General features: G+C 37.2%; 1 protein-coding gene across 2 annotated transcripts in view; it reads left to right on the plus strand.

Moving 5' to 3' along the window:
- The window catches only part of LOC125665693 (integrin alpha-6-like), a 47,148-nt gene that overhangs the window by 22,983 nt on the left and 5,429 nt on the right, over nucleotides 1-18,736 (plus strand). Inside the window, exons 9-25 of one of the 2 annotated variants that reach the window (XM_048898459.2) lie at nucleotides 169-304; nucleotides 544-638; nucleotides 1,136-1,440; nucleotides 1,774-1,939; nucleotides 4,341-4,508; nucleotides 5,330-5,412; nucleotides 5,998-6,151; nucleotides 7,727-7,905; nucleotides 8,132-8,215; nucleotides 9,211-9,316; nucleotides 12,319-12,438; nucleotides 12,734-12,799; nucleotides 14,140-14,169; nucleotides 15,677-15,826; nucleotides 15,978-16,097; nucleotides 16,825-16,923; nucleotides 18,311-18,436. In XM_048898459.2, the coding sequence (XP_048754416.2) occupies nucleotides 169-304; nucleotides 544-638; nucleotides 1,136-1,440; nucleotides 1,774-1,939; nucleotides 4,341-4,508; nucleotides 5,330-5,412; nucleotides 5,998-6,151; nucleotides 7,727-7,905; nucleotides 8,132-8,215; nucleotides 9,211-9,316; nucleotides 12,319-12,438; nucleotides 12,734-12,799; nucleotides 14,140-14,169; nucleotides 15,677-15,826; nucleotides 15,978-16,097; nucleotides 16,825-16,923; nucleotides 18,311-18,436 (2,187 nt within the window). The remainder of the gene's footprint in view (nucleotides 1-168; nucleotides 305-543; nucleotides 639-1,135; nucleotides 1,441-1,773; nucleotides 1,940-4,340; nucleotides 4,509-5,329; nucleotides 5,413-5,997; nucleotides 6,152-7,726; nucleotides 7,906-8,131; nucleotides 8,216-9,210; nucleotides 9,317-12,318; nucleotides 12,439-12,733; nucleotides 12,800-14,139; nucleotides 14,170-15,676; nucleotides 15,827-15,977; nucleotides 16,098-16,824; nucleotides 16,924-18,310; nucleotides 18,437-18,736) is intronic. The other variant, XM_048898460.2, reaches the window with a different exon arrangement.

Raw genomic sequence — 18,736 nt, forward strand, 5'->3', positions numbered from 1 at the left:
CTGAATGTGGTCAGTAAGCCTGTTTTGATTGCTTTGTTTACTATTTTGATTGGCAGTTGAATGCAGCCAGTAAGCCTGTATTGATCGTCTTGTTTACTATTTTGATTGGCAGTTGAATGTGGTCAGTAAGCCTGTTTTAATTGCTTTGTTTACTATTTTGATTGGCAGTTGAATGCAGCCAGTAAGCCTCTATTGATCACCTTGGACATGTCAGAGAGCGACTGTGAGAAGATGAACTGTCTGGAGGCCAGATTTGGACAGTCCCTCTCTGGGGCCAGGGACCTTAATCTGGATGGATTCCCCGGTAAATATAGAATCATCACAAACCTAATTTGATTTGGTCATCATAATTCTGTACTGTAGATAGATAGACTGCAGGTGAGCAAGGTTCATGTAGATTTAGGCCAGTGGATGAAAATATACAGTTGTTCAGTTTGACCAGTTTTAGGTATGCTTGCATTGAGGGGAGGGGGGGGGGTTATGTTGTTGGGTGTAGTCATGTTGGGACAGCTTTAGAGTGACTTCTGTTTGTACTGTCTGCAGATCTGGCAGTGGGGGCGCCATATGACAACTCTGGACTTGGTGCTGTATATATATACCATGGATCTGCTAATGGCATCATACCTAAATATGTGCAGGTATGATTTTTACAAACGTGTAGTGTTACATCACTGAATTATTCACTGATACATAAAAAGGTTAACGATTTTTACGTCCAGTATTGAAAGAAATTTAAACTGTTTGAAAAAATGTCATTGTGGAGTGTACACTGGTCTCCGTTATTGAATGTTGTATATACAGTAAAACTCAGTGATAGCGAACCTCCACGACCAGCCAAAAACAGTTATAACCAAACTTTGTTATATCCAATAAAATTTTCATTATTTTCTTCTTATGGAATAAATATCACTTCGCAATAATTAAGGATGAATTTGTTCTAGGCGTGTTTTACTATGTGTAAGTGTGTGTGTGTGTGTGTATATATATATATATATATAATTATATTATTATATATCTAATAATATATATAATTATATCTACATGCACACAGACACATACACACACAGACAAACATACACACATTGTTTTAATTTTATGTGATGTGCCTAAACACTTTAAATTTATCTGGTCTTAGAAAATCACTGCTGCAGAGTTTGACCCTGACATGCGGGCGTTTGGTTACTCCTTGTCCGGAGGTCTGGATTTGGATCAAAATGGATATCCGGATGTCTCGGTAGGATCATACGAGTCAAACAAAGTGATACTGTTACGTACCAGACCCATAGTGCATCTCACCCCCAATATCACCTTCTCGCCCCGGAAGTTTAACCTCAGCAGACCAGCAGGCTGTCCATATGACAATCCAGCCTTGGTGACCAAACCCAGATACTGCTTGGAGCTGAAGATCTGTTTGACATTCACTGCTAAACCTGTCCAGAGGTTTGTAAACTTGTGTTAAAACTTTGCCAGCAGGCAAGTCATTGATTCGATAGTCTCAAAGATGTAGTGAGTAGAATTTGATTTACATTCTAAGCAGATGCCAGTAAGCAATTAGAATTGTGTACACAACTTTACTGCCCGTAATAGAATTAACTCTCAGAATACAATGTCATCATCCATATGAAATATTGGATTCTCGATATATTTGAATGATTATCTTGTTGTTCCATCCGTTTTTAAAAAGTTATATACCGTATTAAAAAAGACATTCGAACCAGTTCACAAATCTGACCTCTTTCTAAGTATGATTATGTTAAATTCTGTTTTCTCTAGTTTCTCCACCACTCAGAAAATCCAAGTAGAGGTAGTCGCGGAGAAAGACAGCGTGGAGAAGCGGATCTGGTTTAAGGATGCTCCACAGCCTACCAAAGCGTCTTACATTCAGGAACTGCAGTTCCAGAACCTAGAGGGCTGCAAGAAACAGGTTATATATCTGGATGTAAGTATAATTCACAAATTAATATTGATAGGGTATGTTGGTTCAAAGAGACAAGAGAAAGCAGGGATAGACATCAACTTTTCTTCCTACTTGCCCATTGGGCAAGTAAACTCAAAGTTTTACTTGTCCGAATGAAAAACTTAGTTGTCCGAAATATTTTAGACTCTAATAAGCCTGTCAACCAGTAACTCTCATTATGTCTATCTGTCAATTGGTACGATCTACTAGAATGGGCCTTTGCTATAATCTGACAATGTGGTAAAGAAAGCAACAATATATGGAGTTGGACTTTACTTTCTATAAATATTTGATATTCATCAAGCTTAACACAATTATGATAATAATCACATTTCCTACTGAAAAAAATCACTTGCCCCATTAGGCAAGCGTGTATTGAGTTTCACTTGTCCGAACTGGGTTTTCACTTGTCTCGGGCAATCGGACAACTGTTAATGTCGATCCCTGGAAAGGATGCAAAGGTTGTTAGTTGAGTATGAAATAGTACTGTTTCGACTATGAAGCAATGCATAGAAATAGAAAAGTGAAATAAAACAATATTAAAGCTAAGGCTGATTGCAACAGAATGCTCCATGTGTTTAATCAAGGAGGCTTGATACACTAACTGAAAATGTTTTTTGGAATAAGTCTGGCAGGTCTTATTAAAAAAAAAAACCATTTTCAGTTAGTGTATTTCATTCCATAAGATAGGACATAGAACCACATCATGAATTGGGTGTCTGCTTTTTCTAAACTTGAGTTCTGAAATAGAAAGCAGAGAAGAGCGATATTATAAGATGAGTTCTGAAATAGAAAGCAGAGAAGAGCGATATTGTATAAAGATGAGTTCTGAAATGGAAAGCAGAGAAGAGCGATATTGTAAGATGAGTTCTGAAATAGAAAGCAGAGAAGAGCGATATTGTAAGATGAGTTCTGAAATAGAAAGCAGAGAAGGGCAATATACAGTATTATCAGATAAGTTCTCAAGATAGAAAACAGAGTTGGGCAATATTATCAGATGACACTTGCATTCCTCTGGACCATACGTACAATGTACATGTACTAGTGATAGACATGTAGATAACCACCCTCCTACCTCCCCCTCCCCCCACACACATACACACACACACACATACCCACACATACCCACACACATACACATACCCACCCACATACACATACCCACACACATACACATACCCACACACATACACACACCCACACACATACACACACCCACACACATACACATACCCACACACATACACATACCCACACACACCCACACACATACACACACCCACACACATACACACACCCACACACATACACACACCCACACATACCCACACACATACACACACCCACACACATACACACACCCACACATACCCACACACATACACATACCCACACACATACACACACCCACACACACACACACACCCACACACATACACACACATACACACACCCACACACATACACACACCCACACATACACATACCCACACACATACACATACACATACCCACACACATACACCCCCCTCCCACACACGCACACATACCCACACACATACACACCCACACACACCCACACACATACACCCCCTCCCACACACGCACACATACCCACACACATACACATACCCACACACACCCACACACATACACCCCCTCCCACACACGCACACATACCCACACACATACACATACCCACACACACCCACACACATACACCCCCTCCCACACACGCACACATACCCACACACATACACATACCCACACACACCCACACACATACACCCCCCTCCCACACACGCACACATACACACATCCTACAACAAAGTTGATCTACACTATCCTGATGGAATTAGGTTGTCCGTTTGTGCGTAGTGTACATAGACGGATGACATTGCAGATTTTTTTCCCCTTTTTTAGCTCACCTGAGCTGAAAGCTCAAGTGAACTTTCCTGATCGCCTGGGGCGACTTCGGTTCATAACTAAGTTAGTAAGGTAAATATTCCAATGTTCTTTCTTACTCCCATGTATAATACTCCAGCCAATCACATCCATCGTTTGGAAACTGACACATGCGCAGCATCATTACAAGGCCGGCATATTGCTACCACACCACCCCCGTAGGAGGCAGGGTTAGTTGGGTAGATTTCAAATGTCACAATACGTTATAAACTATATCCGTTCGGTAGCCTGGGTTCGTACTTGAATGCGAACTGAAGTCGCCTATGTTGTCTGTCTTCTGGCTGTCTGTAAACTTTTCACATTTTCGACTTCTTCTTCAGAACCACTTGGCCAATTTCAACTAAACTTGGCACAAAACATCCTTTGGTATTAGACATCGGGAAGTTTTTGTATTGAAATATGTATTTTGTGTTTGTAGGACGATATTAAGGATAAACTGACGCCAATACAGATCGACATTGGCTACAGTCTGCCAGCCGTGCCATTTAGACGTCGTCGTCAGGTCATGTCAGACATCAACAAATTCCCAATACTTATGATTGTCAACCAGACGGCAGAAACATCTGTCACTTCCTTCAAAGAAAAGGTTAGTAGTTTGTCTTTCTAGTTAGAAATGCCTATTTCTGCCTGTTTGTCCGTCTTTAGATGGGACATAGTGGTACAGTGATGTCCATGTGTAAGTCCTGCCATCTTTTATTTTCAAGGTTTTCAGTTTCTATTTTCATTTCTCCGTCACATACATGTATCAATCTGAATCTTGTTTTATAGCTTCATTGTGGATCACTCTTGGATCATGTTTCAATTTCAATCTATTTCAGCCTCTATTGCAGGAGTTTTGCCTCTTTATTTGAAATATTTCATGATATACATGTACGTAGGGTACATTATTTGTCTGGCTAACCCTCCCACAGTTTATCAGTGAGGACCTTCTTATTGTATACAGTGTTTGTATGGGTATTCAAGATGTGCATATGTGGCAAGGATTTTGATTTTTGTCAATTTTTTAAAAAATTACAGGTTGTTGAACTTAGTCAGTTTTGAGGAAATATGACACAGAGATTATTTAACTTTCCAGCTAACTCCTGACAAGGATTTTCATTTTGATGTTTCATACCAATTGTCAGGCCTTTCTTTACATACTGATTTTGACTATAGATTGCTCCATTTACCTCATCAAGATATAGGGCTCACAGCAGATGTGACCATACAACAGGGGATGTTTATTCCTGCTTGGTATCTGATCTGATGACATTTTACCTCTGGTGTTTTCAGGGATCCTTGTTTGCCCTGCTCTTAATTTTCTGGGTTTTTTTTTTTTTAGAGGATTTACGGAATTGATCACTTTTCTTTATTTTTACCCTTTGCATACACTGTACTGAATTTTTGCATAAATACATGTACTTTCAGATTGATTTTGTGAAGAAATGTGGTATAGATGATATCTGTCAGAGTAATATTCAATTACAGATGTCTCTGGTTCCTCTAGAGAGGTGAGAAACATTTCACTTTAAATGTCTCAGATGTGCGTGTGAAATATATATGGTCATCTTATGGACAAACGTGATGTTACTGATGTTTTCTCTAACATTATTTTTTTTTTATCTCCTCAAGATCAAGAGTTCTTGTATGATTTTCAAAATAGGTTTGAATTTTTTTTTGCAGTAATATTATCATATTTTGTATATCGACTTGGGTAGGTGAGTGGTTAGATCACCTAACTAGTAATGAGAGGGTCCCAGGTTGTTCTGAAGGTTTTTCTCGATATATGTGCTACAGTAATGTTCATTCAGTAATATATAAGTTAGAATTGATTTTACATTTTTACTTGCAACAAACAGCAACCATCAAATTATGCTAACTTTAAAACAGACATGGAAATATACCCCAAGATTTTTTGTAGAAAAAAAGATATAAAGAAAGTGAATTATATGTGAAATGTCACTAAAAATGATCTATTATTAAAAAACGTCACATATATCTTTTAAGGATAAATCATGTGCTCAAAAATCAGAATTCCCTTTATATACTTTAGGTATAAAGTCACAAGTATTTTACACATACAGCTTATTTTTCAGAAAAGGCAATAAGTATGTGTTGAGTATCGGTGAGAATGACCTCTTCAAAGTCAACATAATTCTAACCAACAAAGGTGAACCGGCGTATGAACCCAGCTTTTACCTGGTGGTACCCAAAGACATGCAATATGCAGGCAGCATACCCATTTATCCGGTAAGTAAAAGTGTAAATTCTATTCAGTTGGCACAAGTCCTATTCTGTTTTGTTCAGTAAGTAGAAATTATGTCCAGTGGGTACTGTACAAGTTCTTGTAGGTATATAAGTTCTCTCCAGTAGGTACAAGTTCTCTCCAGTAGGTACAAGTTCTAACCAGTAGGTACAAGTTCTCTCCAGTAGGTACAAGTTCTAACCAGTAGGTACAAGTTCTCTCCAAGAAAAAAACGTAAATGGGAGTTTATGAAGTTTATTGCACCATCAGGAAATGAACAGAAGTGTATTAAAATTAGATTACTCAGTACTAGATCTACAACTCCCTATCAGAAAAAAAAAAATCAAAGAAGATTTTAGGAGTATGAGCGAAATGGAAACTTTTGTCCGAAGAGCTATTGCCATGACATCAGCATCATACTTTTAGGGGAAAACTTTAACCTTGGCAATATCTTTTGAACCAAGAGGGACGTGGTTTTGAAATTTCAATTATAAATTCCTCATGACCAGACTAGGATTCCTCGAAAAAATCTCCAACTGAAGTTTGAGTTTTTTCTTTTATTTGAGCAGTCAAAATTTGAGTAAAATCTCAGACTTAAGTCCAAGTATTGACTTCAGTCTCCCTCCCCCCCCCCCCCCCCCCCCCCCCCCCCCCCCCCCCCCCGAGAAATCCAGGCCAAGCCTTTCACTTGGTATCAAGACTTTGACCTATTGACCTTGGACTTTGACCTACTTTTCAAAAAACTTTAACCATAGCTATAAATTTTAAATTAAGGTGGACAGGGTAAGTAAAGTCACACCTCATGGTGAGCTACAATGTCTTAATGAAAGTTCTCTCCCTTTGTGCGGTAAATTATATGAAAGTTCCCTCCCTCTGTGTGGTAAATTACCTGAAAGTTGTCTCCCGTTGTGTGGTAAATTACATGAAAGTTCCCTCCCTTTGTGTGGTAGATTACATGAAAGTTCTCTCCCTTTGTGTGGTAAATTACATGAAAGTTCTCTCCCTTCGTGTGGTAAATTACATGAATGTTTCTCCCTTCGTGTGGTAAATTACATGAATGTTTCTCCCTTTGTGTGGTAAATTACCTGAAAGTTTTCTCCCTTTGTGGAGTAAATTACATGAATATTTCTCCCTTTGTGTGGTAAATTACATGAATATTTTTCCATTTGTGTGGTAAATTACGTGAATATTTCTCCCTTTGTGTGGTAAATTGCATGAAATTTTTCTCCCTTTGTGTGGTAAATTACATGAAAGTTTTCTCCCTTTGTGTGGTAAATTACATGAAAGTTTTCTCCCTTTGTGTGGTAAATTACATGAATGTTTCTCCCTTTGTGTGGTAAATTACGTGAAAGTTTTCTCCCTTTGTGTGGTAAATTACATGAAAGTTTTCTCCCTTTGTGTGGTAAATTACGTGAAAGTTTTCTCCCTTTGTGTGGTAAATTACATGAAAAAAAATGTACGTTTGGTGAATTATGTCTCCTATCTTTCAAGGGGGGGGGGGGGGGGGCCAGATATATTGTTTGTTTTTGTTTTTTCAAGTTATTTTGTTTTTATTTCTTTTCTGGGTTTTTTTCCCTCAGCCTGGACTCTCTCCTCCAGCTTGCATCAACATCAACAAAACAACCATATTTTGTGAGCACACCAATCCATTTGGTAATAGCGTCAAGTCTGATGTTCGCACCGAGTTTAGTATCGAGCTGGACGCCACAAACTTGCCTCTCAACTTAACAGATTTTACAATCAGAGGTCTCTTAAACACGTAAGTCTTATGGTCACACTGTTGTGTGTAGATCTCTCCTGGCCACAGACAAACTCATTGTAAGGGAAATAACTCTTGAACTGATTATGTAGTAGGTAGTTTGTAGTGTGAAGCATGAAAATTACCAGTCATTTAATTTGTTACCAAAGATGATAGAAAGCAAAATAATTGTAACTAGTATCATTATTATTATAAAACCATTTTTAAGAATCTTGTTGTTGTGCAGGACAAGCGTGGAACAGTCACCAGGTAACGACGAGGTCACTCTACCTGTGCGAATGGTTACCAAAACGAACGTAAGAGTGTTTGGGTAGGTACATTGTTACTGAGACAAAATCTGTTCATTTCATTACCACATGAGCTGAAACCTGAAGGGACCCTCTCTAACTAGAGTTTTGTCCATTGTCTCTTTCTGTCTGTTGTCCAACATCCATTGCTTAATTTTCCAAAAAAAATTTTTAAAAAGCATTTACAAACAAATTTGTCAAAAGTTTACTCTTGTAAAGGAGAATCGCGTTTCTCTAGATGAAGAACATATTTCTTTTCAAGGGTAAACTATTTAAGAAATAATTTTCAGTTTTGAAAATACTGGAGAACATGATCTGTGATGCTGATTCAAGCTTCTTACACACCAAGAATGCAGTGGAATTGTTTAGATATTGATAACGGGTATTTTCTGTGGTTGTCCATATTTTACAGATAGGAAAAATCCGCAAGAATAACAACTGCAAATATATATACTGTACATGCACATACCCAGTAAATATAATATGTCCAGTCAATGATAATTAGGGTAATCATTGGAGTTCGGAGTTGTTTAAAAGCTACAACATTACTCTGTCGAAAAAAAATACCAATCTTCTAAGGACACGCCTATAAGTCGGACATAAAGTTTCGGACCAAAATTTAACTCCCAAAAATCTGACTTATAGGCGAGTATATACGACAGGTATAATGCAACTACAGAAACTGGAAATGCAGAATATAATTAGCTACCACTTATGCATCAAATCTCTAAATTTTTCAACCGCAGAAAATACCATTTATGTGGTATTCCTTATGTACAAGCATATTAATGAATTGCAAGTGTAAGTTTGTTTGGTATAATACAATCACAGGAGTTGGAAATACAAATTATATTTTGCTACTTTTTAGGGATCAAATTGCAAAAGTTTCCAACCACAGAAAATACCAATTATATGGTATTTAATGGTAATAGATAAATGTAATTGTTGGTCTATTCGTTTTAAATATGTCTTTTAAGGTCTGTAAATCTGACAAGTACAGTAAAAAAATGTTTTACAGAGAAGCAGAGCCAGCCAATGACATAGTATTCAGAGGCCCCATACGGGGATCCAGTGTAGTAAAGAGTGAGGACGCTATAGGGCCTGCCATCAACCACACATTTACCGTAAGTCATAGGGCCCACCATCAACCACACATTTACCGTAAGTCACAGGGCCTGCCATCAACCACACATTTACCGTAAGTCATAGGGCCCACCATCAACCACACATTTACCGTAAGTCACAGGGCTACTATCAACCACACATTTACCGTAAGTCATAGAGCCAGCTATCAACCACACATTTACCGTAAGTCACAGGGCTACTATCAACCACACATTTACCGTAAGTCATAGAGCCAGCTATCAACCACACATTTACCGTAAGTCACAGGGCCCACCATCAACCACACATTTACCGTAAGTCACAGGGCTACTATCAACCACACATTTACCGTAAGTCATAGAACCAGCTATCAACCACACATTTACCGTAAGTCATAGGGCTACTATCAACCACACATTTACCGTAAGTCATAGAGCCAGCTATCAACCACACATTTACCGTAAGTCACAGGGCTACTATCAACCACACATTTACCATAAGTCATAGAGCCAGCTATCAACCACACATTTACCGTAAGTCACAGGGCTACTATCAACCACACATTTACTGTAAGTCATAGAGCCAGTTATCAACCACACATTTACCGTAAGTCATAGGCCTGCCATTAACCACACATTTACCGTAAGTCATAGGCCTGCCATCAACCACACATTTACCATAAGTCATAGGAACCATGTACAATTGCTGTAAGTCACAGCAGTGTGTTTTTTATTGCTTTATGGCAAAGGAACCAATGCCCAATGAATTGGGAAAAGAAGCATCAAAGTAGAACAAATTTGGAATTTTTCTTGTGAAAACAAATGGGATAAGTTTTATAAAATGAACAGTGAATAAACCAATTTTAAAGAATAGATAAGTAATTTTACAAATAAGCACCTCTACTTATAGCATAGGAAGTGAAGAAATAGTTAACTTATACAATGTTGTATACAAAATGAATTATGAGCCCCTGTTTATGAAGACTTAACAGTTTGTTAGTGGACATTTAGCCTCAGAATGGGGAAAAATCTGTAGTATTTGGCATTGGAAATGATACCATCTATCCGCGAAGTAGTTTATAGAATAGAGTAAACTGTCCCAACCTACTTTATATCGTATAAAATGAGTAAAAATTACTTTCATTCCTAATAATTAAATCTAGCACACTGCGTTTGATATTACTTGATGGATGATTCTAAAGAAAATATAAATTTTATATGACGCGTATCAGTATCGTCGTAGTAATAAAATGGAAACTGAACAGCTAAACGTATTGTGACGTCCTCCCTGGGACGTCGTGTAGCAGGACTAAAGAGCAATTTTCTTTGTACGGTATAAAGAAGGTCGATAAAGTCAAATCAACCAATCAGATTGCATTTTACAAGTAAAATTGAATTTTTGGAAGTTATGGGAGAATGTTTCTTGTTACGGTTTTAATTTCTGCTAGTCATGTTTACCCATGATAGAAATACGATGACATTGTAGAATTAAAAAATAATTTCTAAGATATGCCAATTTAAAATAATCAACTTTCAGTTTGCACTATATAAAATCTGGCTAGTTATTCAATGAAGTTTGTTGTAATACAGTATTTTTTTGAAAACATTTTGATTGATTGATTGTGTTGTGTGCATTACTTTATAAGAGATATCGATATAGAGTGCTCAGTATTGCTTTAAGGTAGCTCACTACACTAAAGCTTATACTCTTTTTGACACCACGTCACAAGATGGCGATTTAATGTTTTGTGAAATTATTTGTATCGATCGATTTGTTTGTCTATCATCGTAGCTCAGTGGTTAAAGCATTGGTCTGGTGAACTGCAGATCTCGAGTTCAAATCCTCCAGAGTCTTTTATTCTTATGTGTTGAAATAATTTTTTTTGAAAATCATGTTTTTATCCAAATTTGAATATTTTTTGCCTCTTTTGGCATCTATACATATTAGATATCATATCTTTTATAATTAAATCAATTTGTACTGATTTGAAAAACTATTTCTGGGTGTAGTGAGCCACCTTAAGAGCATCGTCTGTCTGTTTATTCCAGAATGAAGATTAAGGTCATACAGAGTTCAAAGGTCAATAAGCTATTACCATCTCCTGACTTTGTAGTAGGATGAATCTTTGGATGGACGTCGATTCAGAAAGTCATTTGTTAATAGACTCCATCATAAACCATCATACAGTGATGGATATTCTTAGACGTTTGCTTGGTGTATGACACAGTACTTTGATAGGTTTTTTAGCCGAGTTGCAACGAAGTTGAACTCGGCTATTGGTTTGGTGATGCGGGCGGGTGGGCTGGCGGTTGGGCGTCAACAATTGGTTTCCGGATGATAACTCGAAAAGTTTACAATCAAATCAAATGAAACTTTGATATATTGTTGGGTACCAGGTAAGGAAGACCCCTATTCATTTTGGAGAAAAATGGTCAAAGGTCAAGGTCACAGTGACCGAAAATAGAATGAAAATTTCAGAAAAATTTGGTTTCCGGATGATAACTCAGACTGTTTAAATCCAAATCAAATGAAACTTTGATATATTGTTGGGTACCAGGTAAGCAAGACCCCTATTAATTTTGGAGAAAAATGGTCAAAGGTCACAGTTACCGAATATAGAATGAAAATTTCAAAAATATTTGGTTTCTGGATGTGATAACTCAGAAAGTTTAAATCCGAATCAAATGATACTTAAAGATATTGTTATGTACCAGGTAAGGAAGACCCCTATTGATTTTAGAGAAAAAAGGTCACAGTGACCGAAAATAGATTGAAAACTTCAGAGAAATATGGTTTCTGGACAGTAACTCAAAAAGTTTAAAACTGATATTAATTCTTCACAATTATAAATATGCCACATCATTCCTGACTTTACAATGTATCCCATGCAACTCGGCTTATGCACCCCTGGGTGCATATATCATATATTGATTTTTTTGTCTTTCTCTCTAGGTATACAATGAAGGGGTGGGAGCTAGGTGTATGACAGTACTTTGATTGTTTTTCTTGTCTTTCTTTCTAGGTATACAATGAAGGGGTTGGAGCCCTAGGTGCGGCTAATCTGGAGATTTTCTGGCCGATTGAGAAGAACCCTGGGGTGTATGAAGACGGGAAATATCTCCTGTATCTCATGCAGGTCGAAGTAAGTACACATGTACCCGAGATAATTACTGCAGGTCGAAGTAAGTACGCGTGTACCGGAAATAATTCATGCAGGTTGAAGTAAGTACACATGTACCCGAGATAATTAATGTAGGCATGATCTGTCAAAAAATAGAAATTGATGTGAAAAAGAAAGTTTGGAGAAGGCTGACATTTCTTGTTTCAGTTTGAGCTGTATACTTGGGTATCTAATTCATTGGATAGTAGACAATTTGCAAATGTCTTCTTTTAACATTGTGAATATTATCTGATATTTTGTTGTATTTTTTTTTCAGTCTATGGATAAGTCGAAGGCCCAGTGCATCCACGACCCCCAATATTACAATATTCTGCGGGTCACAGTATGTAACATGTTTGTTTTATATTTTTTTATGACACTTGCATTGTCGATTCCCTATTCTTCTGGTCAGACAAAGCACAATGTTCCAGGTCTTGATTATGTGATATCGCACTATATATACACACGATATATAAAACTGCTGCACCTCACTTCATCAACACTAGCTCTCATTTGCTTCTTTTGGTGTTGTATTGACTACAGATATTCTGCTAGAACTCAATAACAGAGTATTCACAAACCCCATCCATAGCATTTGTGAGTTATTAGCACATAAGACCAAACAAAATTTTATTCACATCTGCAAGTGCCACTATAAAAGCGTATATGTTTTTACATACCTGCTAGAAATAACAACAATATGATATCATTAACAGTAAATATGCTAGAATAAATTATTATTCGTTCAATATCACCTGCCGCTGCAAATTAAAAATTTAACTGCTTTACATATTTGTGTGATATATCATAACAGCTTTGTTCTTTAATATTATATCAAATGTAGTATATATATCGTATTCATACCTAATTTCCAGTGGTGAAAATATAAACGTACTCAATTTGGTAAGAAATTCATACATGCAATTTAAGTATAAAATTTGATTTCGTTAGAAATTGGTTTCTTTATTTGAACCATTTAATATTGATTTATTTGATAATATTATGAAGAGTAAAAATGATAGTAATTCTCCTTGATTACAGTTTCTTTTTTTCCATTTTGAATATTTATCATTTCTTTCTGTAAAAGTTTGATCATGTGTAGAGGTTTATATGAATGTTCATTTGAAAATCAAAATTTACCTATAAAGCAAAATTCAATTTTTCAGGGATAGATTCTCTTTTTTATATTTAAGTCAAGTAGTTTAATATTCTTTATCAGTAAATCACATTTAATGTACAATGTGTGATTTATTGATTCACTGCTTTACTTCTGAGGTTTCAGTCAGTGCCACAATTTCTTGGGAAATTATATTTTTTTGAAATTACATCGAAATGCAAGACAATCTAAAGGAGAGATTTTCAAAAGATTTCTAATAGTTTAAAGTTTGAAAGCTGGTACTGACAGAAACCTGTGGCCAGTTTCACAAAGATGTTGTAGCAGAAGTCAAAATTTTCCGTTTTTCTTACAATCAATTACATGTATCAAAATCTTCTACTCTTCTAAACTTCAGTTAAACATTGTTTGCATATTGAGAAATCAAGTGTGGATGAAATACATCAAAATTACTGAGATCCAAATTTGTTACCTTGGTTACAAACGATTGTGAACTGGTCCCCGGGTGATTCTAACGTTTTGCTGGTTGACTAACTGACTGATATTTTTCTGTTGCTTGCCTACTATAGGAGAACGCTGATCTTATCATTCGACCTCCAGTAAGTCATACTGTTATCAAGTTTTATTCTTTTTTTTATTGATAAATTTGTTAAAAATTGGAATGCAACATTAAAATCAGGCTAAGCAGCACACAGCTCGAACGTTTGTGAAGTCAATCATGTCAGTTGAATTCACTACAGTTTACTCCACTTATATTGAAATCTCTAAATATAGAACTATAAGATATATTAGCGACTTCAATGCTTATATTGAACTATCATTTATATTTTCCTGTGGGGGTCTGGGTTAGAATAGGTCTGCAGTACCCTTTGCTTGTCGTAAGAGGCGACTAAATGGGGGTAGTCCTTTGGATGAGACAGCAAAAACCGAGGCCCGTGTCACAGAAGGTGTGGCATGATAAAGTTCCCTCCCTGCTTAAAGGCTGTAAGCGCTGAGCATAGGCCTAAATTTGAAGCCCTTCACCGGTCTTGGTGACGTCGCTATATTATTGATGGATTCTCAAGAGGGACTTTAATGCTGGACCACAATAGAAACTAGCTATATGCTAATTTGTGTCATCCCGGATGAATAAAGGCTGTTATTATTATCAGTATTATGTAGTTCAATATCAGTTATATTTAACTTTGATTATAATGAACAGTTCAGGTTGGTCCCCTGAATTTTAATATATCCGGAGTAGACTGTATAATGAACAATTCAGGTCGGTCCCTGGAATTTCATTAGTAGACTCTATATTTGAAACTGAATAACATCTCCTTTTTAATGTTACATTCCAACTGTAGACTGATGTAGTGCAAGTGGTTAGTGAAACACTGCCGTGAATCAGATTACTGGTTAGTGAAACACTGCCGTGAATCAGATTACTGGTTAGTGAAACACTGCCGTGAATCAGATTACTGGTTAGTGAAACACTGCCGTGAATCAGATTACTGGTTAGTGAAACACTGCCGTGAATCAGATTACTGGTTAGTGAAACACTGCCGTGAATCAGATTACTGGTTAGTGAAACACTGCCGTGAATCAGAATACTGTCAGATTACTTTCAGTGTCTGTGATATTATATTTCATTTTACAAAAGAATTTGGTAAATTGTTAGGCACATTCAAGTAAAAGTTAGTAGCAGATTCTGAATGGGAGGGAAACGAAATGGCTGCATGGTGAGGTTGAGAAAAGGCTGCATGCAAAAAGGGTGTTTCGTGTAGCAACATTACACTTCAGTTGTAGTGGGTGATGGAAATAATACCTTTAACATTTTCCTACATTGTACTTATTTGTTACCTTAAAAACTTCCAAACCATTGAACCTGGTCAATGAATTATTCAGATGTTTCTGTTTTGTGTTTTTACCAGTTTTAAGAAATTGATATATAAACCCATTGATTCACAATGTTTGTAAAGAATTTTGGACATAAATTTTTCTGAAACAATGCTCTATACAGAATATATTTTATAATACAGAATATATTATTGAGCAGTGAATGATTACACCTTGTTAGATACACCGTTCACACCGTATGTAATTAAGGATGAGATTTCGTAACCACAGGTCAAGACCTCGGTAGTTGTCAGCAATGGAGAGGGGCCCACATATAACACTCCCAAGACTCGCAGGAGACGGGAGGTGGACCAAACTCAGAGTTCCACCACACCGAAGCCCGACCGAGAATCCCGCTCTGGAAGAAACATCATTAAACTGGTACTTCTGACATTCTTATTCCAGTGAAGCTATTGCAGTTCAGATGATTCATAATTTCATACGTTTTATCGGAAGACAATTGATACATTGTTAGCAGATCTTGATTGTAAAATTTGTTCTGTGAGTTTTTGATTTTTTTTTTTTTTGGTAGAGCTGTAAAGACAAGTCTGCCAAGTGTATAAAAATCAACTGTAAGATATTCAGGCTGGACAAAGGAGAATCAGCTAAAATTGTAGTTCGGTCTCGTTTGTGGGAGTCTACTCTGTTTCAGGTATGTGTACCGCTCACTCAGGTATGTGTACCGCTCACTCAGGTATGTGTACCACTATCACACAGGTATGTGTACCGCTATCACTCAGGTATGTGTACCACTATCACACAGGTATGTGTACCGCTATCACTCAGGTATGTGTACCACTATCACACAGGTATGTGTACCGCTCACTCAGGTATGTGTACCACAATCACACAGGTATGTGTACCACTATCACACAGGTATGTGTACTGCTATCACTCAGGTATGTGTACCACTATCACACAGGTATGTGTACCGCTCACTCAGGTATGTGTACCACAATCACACAGGTATGTGTACCACTATCACACAGGTATGTGTACTGCTATCACTCAGGTATGTGTACCGCTATCACTCAGGTATGTGTACCACTATCACACAGGTATGTGTACCGCTATCACTCAGGTATGTGTACCGCTCACTCAGGTATGTATACTGCTATCACTCAGGTATGTGTACCGCTATCACTCAGGTATGTGTACCGCTATCACACAGGTATGTGTACCGCTATCACACAGGTATGTGTACCGCTATTGTGTACCGCTATCACTCAGGTCCTTACTATTAGTATTTAGGAGACTTTATGAATTATATTACATACAGGACTGTCCTATCTCGGGTATGTGTACCGCTTTGTACGGTTAGTATTTGGTATTTAGCAGACTTTATGAATAGTATTAAGTATAGGACTGTCTTTTTGTAGGATTACCCCAGTTCCGAAGTACAGATTTCTTCCTTAGCCAAAGTAATTGTGTCTCCAGACCTGAATATTTTCCAGGACCCCAGCGATGACGAAGGCACAGTGAGTAGTTTTATACCTTGTAATGCTGAGTATGCTCATGGAGTAATGTTCAGTTTAGAACATTTTAACACAGTACTTTACTAGGTTAATACACTTTTATACAGTACTTCAACAATTTAATACACTTTTAGGACCTTTGATACAAACACAAAAATAGATTGTTTAGTATATTATTTTGGCTTAGTTTGGTTGTAATAAATACAACTGTAAAATTCCTAAAAAAAATAATAAAAAATAAAGAACTTGTAAATGAAGTTGAAATATATTACCCCTCTCTATATAACTCTATAAAAATTTCTTCACTTTTTTGGACTTTGTTGAGAAATCATGGGAATAAAATACACTCTATTCCGTAAATTATATTCATTTTACTTATAAAAAACGTAGATTTAGTTTTTATTTCATCATTTCAAAAAAAAGTTTGTTTGTAGCAAGTGTTGATACAATACTTAAACAGTTTAAAACACTTTGATATAGTCCCCCAACAGTTTAATACACTTTGATATAGTCCCCCAACAGTTTAATACACTTTGATACAGTCAGTTTAATACACTTTGATACAATGCTTCAACAGTTAAATACACTTTGATACAGTCCCCCAACAATTTGATACACTTTAATAAGGTGCTCCAACAGTTTAATACACTTTGATACAGTCCCCTAACAGTTTAATATGCTTTGATAAGGTGCTCCAATGGTTTAATACCCTTTGATAAGGTGCTCCAAAAGTTTAATACACTTTGATACAGTCCCCCAACAATTTGATGCACTTTAATACAGCCCCCCCCCCCCCCGCGAACAGTTTAATACACTTTAAAACAGCTTCCCAACAGTTTAATACACTTTGATACAGCCCCCAACAGTTTAACACACTTTGATACAGCTTCCCAACAGTTTAATACACTTTGATACAGCCCCCCCCCCCCCCCCCCCCCCCCCCCCCCCCAACAGTTTAACACACTTTGATACAGCCTCCCAACAGTTGAATACACTTTAAAACAGCCTCCCAATAGTTTAACACACTTTGATACAGCCTCCCAACAGTTTTAACACACTTTGATACAGCTTCCCAACAGTTTAATACACTTTGATACAGCCCCCAACAGTTTAACCCACTTTGATACAGCTTCCCAACAGTTTAATACACTTTGATACAGACACCCCCCCCCCCCCCCCCCCCCCCCCCCAACAGTTTAACACACTTTGATACAGCCTCCCAACAGTTTAATACTCTTTGATACGGTGCTTCAACAGTTTAATACACTTTGGGGTAAAGGGCACCAACTTCTCACGAACTCATGGTGCTTTTGTCTTTTATACTTTAGCCCAGATTTCTGTTAACGTGACAACTTTCAGTGAAAATCCTAATTCTAATTTATTACTGTAGGCCACTACTTATGCCGTCCCAGAGGTCAAGCCATCAGTGAAGCAGGAACTACAATGGTGGATCATAGTGGTGGCCATCGCAGGGGGCATCGTCCTACTGATCGTTCTCATCCTGATATTCTGGAAGGTTTGTATGGGTCGGGGAGTGTATGCTATATGTACGACGTTTATGTTAGAACATTCAAAGACTATGCATCCTTTTGGCTCCCCAAATTCAGGACTACCAGCATTCTAAGGCAGTACTACACTATCAATAATACATTATCCAACATCTACATACCAATATCCAGATGATCTGTTCTTGATAGAGAGCCTCTTTGAGATTTTCCTGAAAGTCTTCCATTGGTGCTCTATGTATTTTTTTTATTATTGGGTGCTCATTCGTTTGTGTTTGTTTTTTTATCGGGATTACACAAAAACTTAAGTT

The sequence above is a fragment of the Ostrea edulis genome, chromosome 10, assembly GCF_947568905.1.
Source record: "Ostrea edulis chromosome 10, xbOstEdul1.1, whole genome shotgun sequence".
Lineage (NCBI taxonomy): Eukaryota > Metazoa > Mollusca > Bivalvia > Ostreida > Ostreidae > Ostrea > Ostrea edulis.